Genomic DNA, 14,410 nt, shown 5'->3' on the forward strand with positions numbered 1-14,410 from the left:
TTTTTATAACATTAATGCATTAAGGTCCAGGTTTTGAAGTTTCATTTCAGTACTAGGTTGACTTTGCCCAAAATCCCCGGACACTTTGGTGACTCCCTGTCCTCACATACTTGTATTTTTGCCACAAATCTTCTTTAGGGACATAAGTTTCTTTAGTCTGCATAAGACGACATATCTTTCTGTTGGCTAAACTGCTCAACCTGACAATTCCTGAGCCTCCTGAAATTCACACTATCCTTGCACTTAAATCCTTCAAGAGATTCCGGCATGTCTAATAGACAGTGAAGTCAATACATCATCAGGTTTCCAAGGCATGGCACCAGTTCTCTGAGACTATGTATCTTGCATTCCTACATGCAGTGTCTCAAGTTCCAAGGAAAGGAACAGACCGACCCTGTTACCATTAGTTTATATTTACTTTATCCTGGTGGATAGGATATTTCACATACGTAAGCAAAATATTCTTGAATGCAGCTTACAAATATGACATAGAAGCCAGATCTGGCATGGCTTGGGCAAGTGCTTTAACCACAAGTTAGCTACATGCTAGCGGAACCAGCATCAGTACCCAAAACACAAATTTAAGCACCTCGCTCTTGGAGGGATTTTTTTAAGATGGTGAATATACATTTCACACAGATGCTTATCTCTGGGTTGCATAAAATACCTGATGAGAAGATGACTTTTCAGATACATTCCTTCCCTTCACATTTTCTCTTAAATTAAGGGCTTCCTAACTCAACAAACTAATTACAGTAGCACTAAATTCAGTCCTCTAAATGTAGACAGTACTCAGGCATCCACATCAGATTTACAACTTATTTTCCCAAAGTGAATGTCTACACACTGCAAAACTCAGTATGGAAATACTTCAATTCTTTTGCAATATTGAGTCCAGCTCCTTTTATCACAATTAAGCAGTATATAATTACATTTTCTTCTTGTTCTATATATAACCCCATAACATTTTAACAAGGGATGGAGTTTTCTTGAACCTGCCTATCGACGTTGAAGAAGCACTGATGTAACATACAATAAAAACCCCTCAAAAACTCTTAACTCTTGGTCTTCTTAAGCTACCAAATACATCTAACAATCATAGTTAAAATCTACTTAAGGCAACCAACTTACAGGCCTCCTACAGGACTTGCTAAAAGGAAAAAAAAAAAGTAAAATCTCATTTATAAGAAATGATCAAATAAAGCCACAACCTTCTTTGTAAGGAACAGGGGATGCACATGCCTCCCTATGCTGATAAACTGTCATGTATTCAGACAAAACCCGTTTCTTTTTAGTAGTCAATCCTACAGGGTGCTAAATACACAAGCCTTAAAACAGGTTTCATGTTTTCAGTCTAATTATACATCTATACAGATTAAAAAGTTTTACTTGTTTAGTTGATTCTGTAACCAGTTCCAGAAGTCTCTCCACTGCAGTGCGCAAACGATGACAAATTTTCAGAATAATTTCTTCATTTTCACATGCCAATTCTGGCTTTGCAAAAACACTTTCGCATAAGTACTGGCTCAACTCGGCCCCCTCGTCAGTCACTGGAGACAGCTGGTTGTGTTCTGTGAGTGTTTCATCAAGCAGCTCATCTACTGAAGACGAGGAAGCTATTTAAAAACACAGAAAAAAAGACAAAGAAATGGCTGCTCAGATAACAACTGACATCAGATAGTGACACTACTTGATCTTGAAGATGTATTACAAGGTAAGAACTTGTACACATCAGTAACTTAATGCTGACTCTGTAATCACAAAGTTAATCTTTCCTGCCCTATTATCCATTCAGCCTTTTCCAACAATATTTTTGTATTTGCATTATTAAAATAATTAAATTGAAAGAACACTGCTAGACACCATCTTAAGTGTGAAGCAATTTTAGGAGAAACACAGAAAACACCGCAACGTCAGATATCCTCTTTCTGAACCTCATCGATACAAAAGGAAATGATTTCAAGAACATGAATTGACTACATCCAATTATGCATTTTGTACTCACCTTTTTCTAGGCGATGCTTTGCTTTGGCTTTGAAATACTGCACGAATCCAATTTCTTCCATAATACTGTGACTTTCTCTAGAATCTCCAGAAGCCAGACTGTCATCAAGGCAAAGACCAATCTTGCTACAGATAAGGTCCTCAATAGCTATTGTGGCCTTCACCAATTCCATAAGCAATTTCAAAAGATGCTGATAAGATTCCTGTAGTTTTTTCCTAGAACAAAAGCATATCAAATGCTTCAGAAGTTGTATGCACTTGATTTAAAAGAATCTGAACCTACTGGAAAACCAACAGCCTAAAATGGGTATCTTGCCATAGTCTGACAGTTATCAGTGAAGATGATTCAGTTGACTCCCAAAAAACTAAGGCCATTTTTAGAGGGCAGACTCAACAACAACAACAAAAAAAAATTAAAAATCTTTGTTTTCTCCACAGTTAGATGGAGAGACCATAACTGCAGCCACAAGCATCTCAGGCTTCCACGTCTGTGGAAGCACCACTAGGGAGAACACATCTACTACTATAGAATCACAGAATCTTCTAGGTTGGAAGGGACTTTAAAGATCATCTTGTCCAACCGTCAACCTAATTTTGACAAAAATAAATACCCATAAACAAATAAAAAACAACACCATCACTAAACCATACCTCCCAGCACTACATCAACCCATCTTTTGAACACCTCCAAGGATGGTGCCTCAGCCACCTCCCTGGGCAGCCGATTCTAATGTCTGATAGTACCTGTGACATCAAAATAACTAGGGGTGTTCTAGCAGAATAGGTAACAAAAATCATAAATAGGAAAACATTTTAGTTTTAGGAAAAACAGTAAGCCAGTTTCTTAAAGGTGAGAGAGGAAATTCTTCTAGAAGCTTGTTCAGCGTGACAGCTTCTCTAACCCACACATTCCAGAGACATATCTAACCAATCCACATTGCAGTGAAAGCCTCATGGTCTCAGAAACCTTTTTCCATTTCCTAGCTTTTTCCAAGATTTTCCAAGACAGCAGAAACCCCAAAACAGCAAAGTCCTCAACAGACCACAAGAAACAAAAAGAAGAAAAAAAAACAACACAAACTTGCTCTTCATCTCAAGATAAGTTGGTAATTAAAAATCCTCAAAAAAGCTTGCAAATAAGATCTTTATCATCATTCTACACTATCAATTTGAGTTGGCTTAGTTTTCCCTAGCTATTGGTTTCTTTATGAAAAGTGAGAAAACAAGCAAACAAAGAAACAACCACTAAGCATTGAGTAACCCAAGATGTACAAACCTTTCCTCCTTGGACTGCTCAATATCAGATCTCAACATGGCTATCAAATTCCCTCCTTCTTGGTTTTCTCTATCCCGCCGCTGAAGGAGTGTCTCCAGTTCAGAGTTGTTCTCCTCTATTTCATGATGTAAAGACTCTACTTTCTTTTCCAGCTGTGGAAAATACAATAACAATGCAAAGTCGATCATTTTGCCGGAACTACGAACTTCACCCAATGATCTTACCCTTCTTCACTTCATATATATTCACACAATCATTGTCTGCTGTTACACAGCTTTGCTTCTACACGTACTCGAAATGAAAGACAGCAGAAAGACTAAAAATGAATGATTTTTTTAAATTCTCCTTTACTGATGCTGATCTTGCTTCAGGGAGCTGCATCACTTGCGTTCAGACTCAGTGCAGAGAAGCACTGCAAATAGCTTGTAAAAACGTTGTGTCGTAGTTTAGATGGCTCTTAATTTGCTTTCCTTGTTATGCCTCAAAGACACAAAGAAATGTCCTAGTATAAATTTTGACACTGTAGTGCACAAACCTGACCCAGCGTAACTAGCACCAGCTGTCTTCTTTGCTATGTAAGCTCTGCCTGCAAACAAGTTTCTAGAAAAATGTCTTCTCATATTTATACCTTCAGATTAGACCTTGATCCCATAAAAAAAAATATATATAAAGACATATATGTATGTATATACCCACCTCTGACCCCCAGATTTTGCTGCCAAACAAAGGAGTAATGTTTTGTTAGAAACTTTGTTTCATAAGTAGGACAAATTAGTCAAAATATCTATTTGAGATGAAACTGCAAGGAAAGAAAAGCATTCTACTCCTGTGCCAACTTTCTCACCCCTCATCAAATACTGCATGAACAGCAGGAAACAATAATGCATTTCTTCCAGTAGGAGATATTCTTAAGTGTTTGTGCCAGGAATAGAGATAATAGTCTTCCTAAGTAACTGCTGTTTGTTGGGAAAACTCTCTTAAGTAACTTCTGGGACATTTTGGGAATTGCTTATCAAGGCTTCACAATAAAGCTGAGTTAACATTTTTGTTTTCATGGGATCTCTCGTTTGTACCTTGGAATCTCTCGAAAAGAACCGGTTCCATAATAGGGCAGGAGGATGGGGTTGCAATGGTAGAGCCTGGGGAATAACAGGCAGGGCCTGGGCCCCGGCAGGGCACAGTGCACCAGGACTGCCCTGTCCTGAGACACTGCCTGCTGCCAGAGCACTGTCTCCCCGAGGCAGAAGTGATGGGTTTGTGTGTTCGCTGGGTAAGCGCTGCCCTTGTTTAGTGACTGCTTGTTGCTGCTGGGGCAGGCACCAGCACCGTGTTTGGTGTCTACTTGGTTTATGACTTCTTTTCCCTCTCCTGCAATGGATTCAAACTGAGAAATGGGGGGGATGGGGATCTGCCAGAGACCTGCCCCACATCCCAACAGCTTCTCCCTCTGCCTCGATGCATAGGGACAGGCCGGCCAGGAGAAGGGGAAGCATCGCTTTGCTCACCGGGGCACCTGCAGCTCCTGCCACCTGGTATCACCCCAGGGTCAGCTGAGTGGTGGCCTTTCTGTGCCCAGCAAAGCCTTGTGGGCCAGTCGGAGGTACCTGACTGCAAATAACAACCAGAACTTCTTGTATATGGCAAGACCCTTTCTGAAGAGAGCTACTTTGGTGATAAGCTACATGATTCTCATGGTGTAGTTCTGCCTCTGGATAATGTGAGGATCCTAAGCAATCGCGTGGTGGGGGGAGATTAGACACCCTTGTTGCTCATGAAAAGCCAAGAGGCTAGGCCAATAAGATTCCCACTTACTCAGGTGCATTACAGTAATTTACAATAACTGCTAAGAAAGGTTGTTTTATCATTCATACCATGCAATCAGTACCAGTTGCAGGCCACCATATTCAATGGCTGTCCACAGACATGACTATTGGTGCAGAATCAGAACATCACATATTCCTTGTTTGTATGTTACATCCCCGACACGTGGCCAGTGATTTCACTCTAGTGAACCCAATAACTCCAAGTTACCTCCTAGGAGCAGGGAATGCTGCATCCACCAGTTGGGAGTTGAGCACAGGGCCATTGGCCTATATTTACTTTTGGATAATGCCCCCACTTTGCATCACCCCTACACCAAAGCTGTTTGCATGTGCACATGCCTGGTATCAAGCCCCAGGAGAGCTGGGGCCCATGGCAGCTGATGACACACAGGCAGTCAGGCCAGCAGTGCCAGGAGAAGCACAATGGCTCAGCAATTATCCTGCAGAGGTTAGGGGGCTGAGGGGAGGGGGGGGGCCCTCTAACCTTTTCTACTGTTTATATAATTGAGTAGGTACCTGCAAACGCGCTACCCCCACAATCAAAACATCTGGATAACTCTGGCTAATGCAAGGGGACAAGACAGGCTGTGGCTTAGCACAGCCACAACCCAAAATCCATTCACGACGTGTCTAGTGGCCGTGCTGCTAACAACTGGAGAATTCAATATGAGGATCAACAGCACCTCTGCCAGAAACACCCTCCAGGCGGATGCAAGCATCATTAAGTATAAACAATAACACAGTCTCCTGGTGGGTCAATGCCACCATCCCATGGTACCAGAATGACACACAATGGTGTAATATTATTAGTCTAAATATCACAAAGAGTTACTCTAGGCATATGACTATTTTCTGCTTTTAGTTCATGGACAGAGTTGTTGAGATTTTAAAGGATTGTGCTGTATGGATCTAAGTGACCACTCCAAATCCATCCATGGCCAGTTGCAAGAACTGCACAGACTGAACCAGCAACTTGTGGAAACCACTGGGTGGAACCCGTTTTGTGGATGGACTTGGGGGTGGGGTTGGTTGAAGCAAATTATACTTATTGTCTGTATAGGAGAAATTTGTCTGTTACAATTAGTATACTGTTTGCCATGTTTAATAAGCAATATACCATCATCTGTAGATGCCGCCTTGCATCCTACCCTTATACAAGTTGTAGAATATCATTGTGTCCCAGCTACGGACCATGCGGTGGCATGTGTCAGGGATAACAGAGCATGGTTGGAGTGAGACATGATGGAAATTTAATAGTTTAAGTCTAGTATACACGCTGAGAAAAACAAGGGAACTCAGTACTGTTGTTGCAAAACTACATGCGTACCCATGAGAACCTGACCTTCAAAGAAGGAAAACAACCAGAAGATGCAACGACGTGGTCGCGTATCAGGCGGCTGCTGTTGGCCAAGCCTGAGCATGAGCCTGGTGAGGCTTGCTGCGTGTGCTGGCCACACGTGCAGTGACCTGAGCTGGTACTGTCCCCCCCACATAAGGGGGCTGTCTCGGGGGGGAGAGAGACACGAGTACCCCCCGCCGTACCCATGGGGCTCCTTGCCATCTGCTGCTCGGCGGAGCTGCTACTGTGCTTGGGTTGGGAAGACTCTCCTAAGTAACTGCTGTTTGTTGGTAAAACTCTCCTAAGTAACTTTTGGAACATTTTGGGGATTGCTTATCAAGGCTTCACGATAAAGCTGAGTTAACATTTTTGTTTCCATGTGAGCTCTCACTTTGGAATCTCTCTAAAAGAGCCGGTTACAGTGTTACTCCCAATTCTTCCACTATACATAAAGGTCTAACAGAACAGTCTAATATACCAGATTTACATTTTGGTCAGAGCTTCTGAATTGTGAGACAAGATAGAAATGTTTTATTTTCATTTTATCTTCTATTTTGAAAACTCAAAGCTATTATTTTAATCATTGAAAAAGAACTTGATATTTCCAAACTTCCTAATCAAAACCCTTTTCAAGTTGTTCCTCTCTCTCTAAAGCTTTCTGGGTAACCTAGATTCAACTTAGATATCTCTTTTACAGGAGGCATAAAATTTTGTTTTGTTTGGCAAACAAATACTATCTTTGCCACTTCTGGATCCAAACTTCCCATTTACCTGTCATTTCCTCCGAGCTATAAGCCAGTTGGTCTAACAAAAGCTACTAGAGCACTATTTTCTTGACACAAAAATGGGATAGATAGAGGTGGCATAAATACACAGACAACCAAAAGGCAAACACCTAGCCTTCTCTCACAAAGCATTATTAATGTCCCTGTGAAATGGCTGAAGATCAGATTTCAAGCTGATACCCAGTTTCAATTTTCACGTTACTGCTGTAACTGTAGCATTCCAACCAAGAGACAGAGCCCATCACACATTACCCCTTAAAAACAAGCAATCACAAGAATTATACACACAGTCCCTCTATATACATATTGAAGAAAGGTGAGAGCACTGTGCTAAAATACAACCACAAAAACACATTTAAAATGTAGGTTTAAAATATCTTCCACGCACCTGGGTAATTATTGCTGCTTTTTCCTGCAGCTGGGCTGATAACATCATCTGCTCCTTTTGGTGAGCAGCATGTGCCTTCTCTCTCTCCTGAATCAACATGTGCTCCTTGTCATGTAGCGAGGCCTTTTTTTCAGCTTCAAATTCTTCCTGTATAAAGCCACATATGCTTCCATTTACAAGGGGGCAGGAACCAAACAAAAACCAAGCCCCAAAAACCGCTGATCAAACACTCCCATCCCTCTTCTTTTTTCCTTCTTCACCTTACTGCTAGTTAACCTGAGAAGTAACTCACGTATTTAACACCCTCAATCAACAAAACTATGCCGAAACTATGATTTAAAAAATAGTTAAGTAGGTAAATATCTGAAAGTGCTTACTGAGACTGAGGTAGTTTTAGGCTGCCAAGACAGTGATGAGGAACAGAAAACAGATGGACACACCAGGACAGAGATGGACAGAAGCCACTTTCAACACCATGCGTATTACTGGGTTCCACACAAGAGGAGTGATTTACCCAAACAAGCTGAAAATCTACAAGGTAGATGTACACAGCTATTAAATTGGGGTCTCACTTGCCTCAGAGTGCTCTAAAGGAAGGGATTACTACAAATCTCCCACTCCTGCATCCGCAAATAGGGGAGGTGAAACAAGGTCCTGGGATCCCTTCCCAAAGAGGCTAAAAGGAAGTAATTGCTTCTGCAACACAAGAACAGGGAAGTAAGTCTTCCTGAGCACAGTATAAAAAAATTGTGCACTTTGATCTATGAAAACCAATACACTCCAAGGTGATAGCTGCCTATTTTTTATTGGTAAATCAAGAAGACAATTTTCCTCCAGAGCATGAAACAAGACTTCAGGGCAGAACACATGTAGTCACCTGAGCTGTCCTGGATCCTTTGTGGAAGACTCAGCCAGTCCTTGCATTGACTAGAACAACCCATCCATCACCTGCTTGCTGCGACCGTAAGGTCTGACATCATAGCCAAGATCTATACTGGCACTTGGGCAATAACAATACCAACTTCTACCCAGAATCCCTGAGGCAGAGCAAGGCAGAAGAGCCAAGTCTGCCCAGAATTATAGACTCAAACAGCAGAACGCTTAGCATTTATCAAGATACAAATGAGCATACACTAAGGAATACGAGGACTTTCCTTGAGCAGCACAGTAAACTTGCAGACTGTCTCTTAAACAGCCTATTTATTCTTCTCAGAAGCCATGCATCCACTAAAAGAGTACGCCAGACTGTACAAAGGAACTCTCAATACCCTAAAATCTGCAAGGGGAAGCAGGAGGAAAAAGGCAAGTAAACCATCTGGCACGAAGACAACCCCATAAATGAGCATAGGGGAAGTAGGAAGGGGAAGGCTCATTGTAAAAACCTGTGTCAAACCATTATATAACTCAGCATGACTTTGCGAAGAGATCCAGACAGTCTCTTCTGGGACAAAACACCAGTCATCTAGGTAACAAGAGAAAACAAAAGAACAGAGACATCTGTACTAGCAGAAGAATTACCTGTGGCAAAATTTCCATGAGAAGAGAGGTTTCTGGTGTCCCAAATGCTACTCAGTAACTAAAGCATCTAGGCAGCACAAAGGAGAGAAAAACAGGAATCACTTCTGGAGTATATGCATAAGTCAGTCCAGTCCCAATTTCCATGGACTGAAGGCTGGGGTTCAGCTGAGGACAGCACTACTGAATGTACCTCCAGCAGCTTTTCATGATACTCTTGTGTCCTCTCTTTCAAAAGACAGTTGCACCAGACAGAGAAAGGTCAAAGAATGAACAGGACTCTATAGTGGGCCAGAGGCAGGAAATAGTAGAAGTTTTCTGCACATCTGCAGCACCCAGCTCTAGAGATGAGTGCAACTGTTAAGAAGAGCCCCACCTCAGTTTGGAGTAGTGACAGAAACAGTAAGTATTTGTGAAACATTCTGAGGAGAAGCAATTGAGGAGATGACAGTTCATCTAATCTAAGTTATTTGTGCTCAAAAACTTGAACTGGACACATGCTCAGTACAGCAATAATGTTGAGATGAATGTAAGCACTGCTCTCAGTGTGCTGGTGAGTTTCCCCTCTCTCTTCTGACACAGGATGTGTCTCCTCATGTAGAGCCCTACATGTACATTTGATAGCTCTACATGTGCTTGTCACCTAACCAATGAAAACATTTTGCACAAGGTTCAGAAGATGATGTACAATGTAGTAATTGCCTACAAAGATAATTTTCTGGGATAAGCATCTTGAAGATGCTCATCAAGATGAAAACTTGGAAGTCAAATGATGAACCCAGGAAAGCAGAGACTAAGAACTACCACCAAAAAAATCTCATGCACAAAGCACTTGCTGTCATCACACACTTGGTAAAATCTTAGATAAGACTGAACGTTTTTTGCCATATATACACAAGCGCAGTGAACAAGGGATGACAGGTCAAGGGCACAGTCTCTGCAAGCACCAAGAAGAAAAAGTTTCAGACGACAAACTGAACATAAATGTATGCAAGGACTCTTAATTAGAGCAAACACTTTTAACTGATTTTTGTTTCCTTGAAGGACATCATTTCACATCCGATACAGGATTTTAAGATAACCTTGTAGTAAACACTATAATTGCTTACAGAACACAGCATTGTTTCCAATACTGCATTTTCAGAAAAAACATGCTACCAGTGCAAGCTCTGAAGTTCAGTTTAATCAGACTCTACCTTCAGCTGTGCAATCTGCTGCTCAAGCAGTACCTCCGACTGACACTTCAGCAGCTCAATCTCTTCCTGGAATTGAAGTTGCTGCTTCAATTTTACCTCCTCAAGTTGAGCCAGAAGAGCTGTTCGCACAGTTTCTACCTCAGAAGCTGATGCAGAAGCATACATCTGCAGACAAGTAAGTAATATAAAAATATTTCAGCCACAATATATAACCAAGGAAAAGATAAAACAAAACCAAAGTGATACCATCAAGCTCAGCCACATTCTTAAGAGTATTTTCATAATAGTTTTCTCCAACCTTCCAAGTCATACAGCACTGTTATCTATCATCAGGGTGACTATAGAAAAAAAGCAAGTTGATAAAAACAGGTAAGAAGCAACAAGGCATTAGGTACCAAGTACCTCCCATATTCATGAGACCATCATGTCATACTAATAGAGTACTCCCTACTTGTACTTTCCAACAGACATTTGTCTAAGAGAAATTCAAAGAAATAAGGTAGAAAGAGTGGGAGAGAAACACAGAAGAGCATGTTTTGCTAATCCCATTTGAAAATTGGATTAAACATTATGCAGTTATACTTAATGCACTTATCCCATGAGATACAGCAAAGTCATCCATCAAAAATCCCAGAGAAAGGTTTGGGTTTTTTGTTCATTTGTTTTGTTGGCTTTTTTTTTTTTCCTATTATCCTCTCTAGGAAGAGTCACTTAGTCATAAGAATATCCTAAAACCAGGATTTCTCTTTAATCATCAATAATCATGAGAACTTCCCACAAAGCTAACTTCCCAGGCAAGCTATTTTTCCATAATAAGTAAAGAGAGTTTGCAACGTGCTCCACCCAAATGGAAACCAACAGCAGCTCCAAGGCCTAACAGTCCAAAAGAACACAGGGCATCTCCTCAAACCTAAATGTTTTTTGTGAGGTGCACCAAGTAATACAAAGGTGCATCAGTGATTAAGGAGCTATTTAGCTCACTATCCAACTTTCAAGTTAGTAAGTGAAAAAGCAAAAGTAAGTTATATTTAAACACGACATATGTTGTTTGGTTATAGCTGGTTAAACTCATTTTGTTTGTGAATTCACCAACATATAGAAAAGTGAGAAACCTTAATCACTTCAGGATGATTGCATCAATATAAGTCGGATTGTATAAAAGACTAAATAAATAAAGATCTTATTCCATTTCAATTTTTGAAGAGAACTTAGTATTGATGACAAGGTTTTTAACCTCAACTATGTTTATATATAAGATTTATGATGTTTACTTTCATTCTCAAAAAGAAGAAGTGGTAAAGCTTTAAGGGCAATTAAGAAGATTTCCAAACCTCACTGAGAAAACATGTTTGGAAAAGTATTACCCACTATATTGTCTAAGAAAAGAAGAAATCAATGTTAGTAAAGTATGTTCACTTAAAAAAGCTTGAAGTGAGCAGTTACTTTCCACAAACGGTTCATGACCTAATTTATTACCCATTAGTTTTCTACCAAAATGTCAGCGTTAAAATTTTGAAATAAGGCAGGAACTCAGAAGAAAGCAAGAGTACTTCCCCCCTCCCTTGCACTCCCAATAAAAACAGCACTGCAAACTTGGATTTAAATTGGATAAAAATTCAGGATAATACACATATATCAATTCTCTTAAGTCTTTTTAGATAAAGCAAGGCTTAATGTTAACTTTTTATCTTCTTACTTCCGGACACTATTAAAAAAATCCTAAAAGCATCTAGATATACAGCCTTACCTCCAAGGTTAATAAAACTGCATTTACTTTAGGTTAAAGTACGGATTACTTTGGGTTTAGGTACTAGCAATATTCTTACCTCTTGCTCGTGTTTATGCTGTGCTTTTAGTTTCCCCAGTTCTTTTTCCAGCTCCCTGGAGTATTCTTCCTTGCGTTTCTTAATTTCTGCCTCATGAAGATCCTGAAGTTCTTGAAGTGCTTTTCTATGCTTTGCTTCCATATGCAATACTTCCTCACGTAATGTATCCAGGGCCAGATGTTTTTCTTCTTCCAGCAACCTCCTTTGATCTTGAAGTGCCGTGTCCAAGTCATCCTGTGTAAGCATTAATTCAAAAGGAGAAGAAAAAAATAAGGCACTACTAATTTTGTAAACCATCTGTAAATCACATAGAATCGCCTAGGTTAGAAGGGACCTTTCAGATCTTTTAGTCCAACCATAAGTGTGAACAGGAACACACATACATATACACACTCTTTATATCATTGAAATGGGTTTACTTTTCCTACTCAGTAAAAGTTTTGTAAATCCCCAGCTTTTTCCTCTATCCATGACAGCACTCCCCATCAGCCCAATCTTCAACTTGTTCTTTTTGAAGTTTTTTTACAATCAAGAATAATCAAAATCCAGATTTTAAGGTAAGTTAGCAAAGATAGGGCAGAAGAAAAATGTTCACCTTTTCCCTCACAAGATCTTCCTCTTAGCCTTTATGGGCACAGAAATCACGTATAATCATAAGTTTGGGAAGTGAGTATGGTGACAGACAAATCTGAAAAACTACATCTCTCTCTGGAAGGCTCTGATTTTTTAGCAGTGATCCAAGCCTTCGTACCTCTTTGCCTTGCAGAAGTCTTGGAATCATATTTTCCTTTCTGAACTCTAAAGGAGCTGACACCTCTGCCCTGTCAAGACCAAAGCTATGGACTTGTGTTAAAGGCCCTAAAAGGTCCACTCACTCACTACCCATCTGGGACCTTTAGAGATACCTTTCTTCTATTCTTCCCCTCGAGAGTGTGCCACTAGGGAGAATCTTTGGATTCCTAGAGATGTAGCTTAATTTACACAATTATATTTACTGTGTTCTAATAAATTCTGAAGAATTACATGGTAACTCTATCAGACAGAGAAGCTCTCAGCCACAAAACGGATAACCTCCAATCTAAACTACATTAAAAAGATTTACTTCATTTGTATTTTTCCACACACTGTGATAGAGAACTCATTAGTCTGAGCATTTGGGGAAGGAGGTGGGGCGACAGATGCACTTAATTTTCAGCTTTGGTTTCCTATTTCAGCTCACAATATGGCCACTGGCCACACACAAGTGTTCGTGCTGGCACAAAGGAGGCTGTAGAAACACAGACCAAGAAAACCAGGGAAAAGGTGATACCACAAAATGTACTGTGAAATTTCACCTTCTATGCCAATTTTTCTTTGGCTCACCTTATAAGCTTCTTCTGCTTCATCATCCATGGCTTTACGTTTCTCCACGTGAACAGTAGCTAGCTCAATTTTCAAATTATTTTGGGAAAGCTGAAGTTCTTCAGCATGCTTTAATTTCAACATCTCTATCTCCTGAAGCAAGCGTGCTTGATCCATTTTATCCTTTTCATGGAGCTGTTCTGTGTACTGCAGCTTCTCAAGAGCCCGATTGTGTTCATCCCTTATATTCTGAATTTCAGATAAGTAGGATGACTCCAAGGAATCCAGATTTGATAAGTGTTTCGACTCCAGCTCATCAATTTGTGCCTGATGCTTTGTCTGTAGTTCAGCAACACAAGCTTCAAGCTGATTCTGCTGTTTACTTTCTAGTGTAGATTTAAGTGTCTCAATTTCAGCTTGGTGCTTTGTCTGAAACTCAGCTGTAAGAGACAAAACTTCTTGCTTGTGCTTCTCCTGCAACTGCTGTCTTTGGAGTTCCAGCTCATCCACATGTTTCTTTTTCAACTCTTGGAGAAGAATCTCTTGCTCAGTTGTGAATTTCCGAGTCATAGCTTTGTGTTCTTCCATAAACCTATATTATTTCAAAGAAAGTTAAGAGAATATTGTCAAAATGACACTTAAGAAAATGAGTAATTGAAATAATAAATAAAAATAAAAGAAAAACAAGTAGGCCTTACTTAGCCTCCACATATTTTTCTTTGTTTCAAATAGAGAACTAATTCAAAACAAGACACAAAGATGATTTCATAGCCACACTATTAGAGGTTTATGTAATGTTACTTGATAGTATCTGGTTACTACTAGGTAGACTGAAACCCCTATTAAGTTACTCACTAATATAGAGCAACATATAAACATTGTTCTCTGAAAAAATACTGCCATATAAGAACATCTAG

General features: G+C 40.1%; 1 protein-coding gene across 1 annotated transcript in view; it reads right to left on the minus strand.

Moving 5' to 3' along the window:
- PCNT (pericentrin) overlaps window positions 1-14,410 on the minus strand; it is a 97,387-nt gene that overhangs the window by 53,755 nt on the left and 29,222 nt on the right. Inside the window, exons 17-23 of the mRNA XM_014949236.1 lie at window positions 13,515-14,085; window positions 12,153-12,386; window positions 10,327-10,491; window positions 7,616-7,762; window positions 3,281-3,432; window positions 2,006-2,220; window positions 1,390-1,616 (exon numbers count right to left, since the gene is read on the minus strand). Coding sequence (XP_014804722.1) covers window positions 1,390-1,616; window positions 2,006-2,220; window positions 3,281-3,432; window positions 7,616-7,762; window positions 10,327-10,491; window positions 12,153-12,386; window positions 13,515-14,085 — 1,711 coding nt within the window. The remainder of the gene's footprint in view (window positions 1-1,389; window positions 1,617-2,005; window positions 2,221-3,280; window positions 3,433-7,615; window positions 7,763-10,326; window positions 10,492-12,152; window positions 12,387-13,514; window positions 14,086-14,410) is intronic.

This window comes from Calidris pugnax, unplaced genomic scaffold (genome assembly GCF_001431845.1).
Source record: "Calidris pugnax isolate Ruff unplaced genomic scaffold, ASM143184v1 scaffold75, whole genome shotgun sequence".
Lineage (NCBI taxonomy): Eukaryota > Metazoa > Chordata > Aves > Charadriiformes > Scolopacidae > Calidris > Calidris pugnax.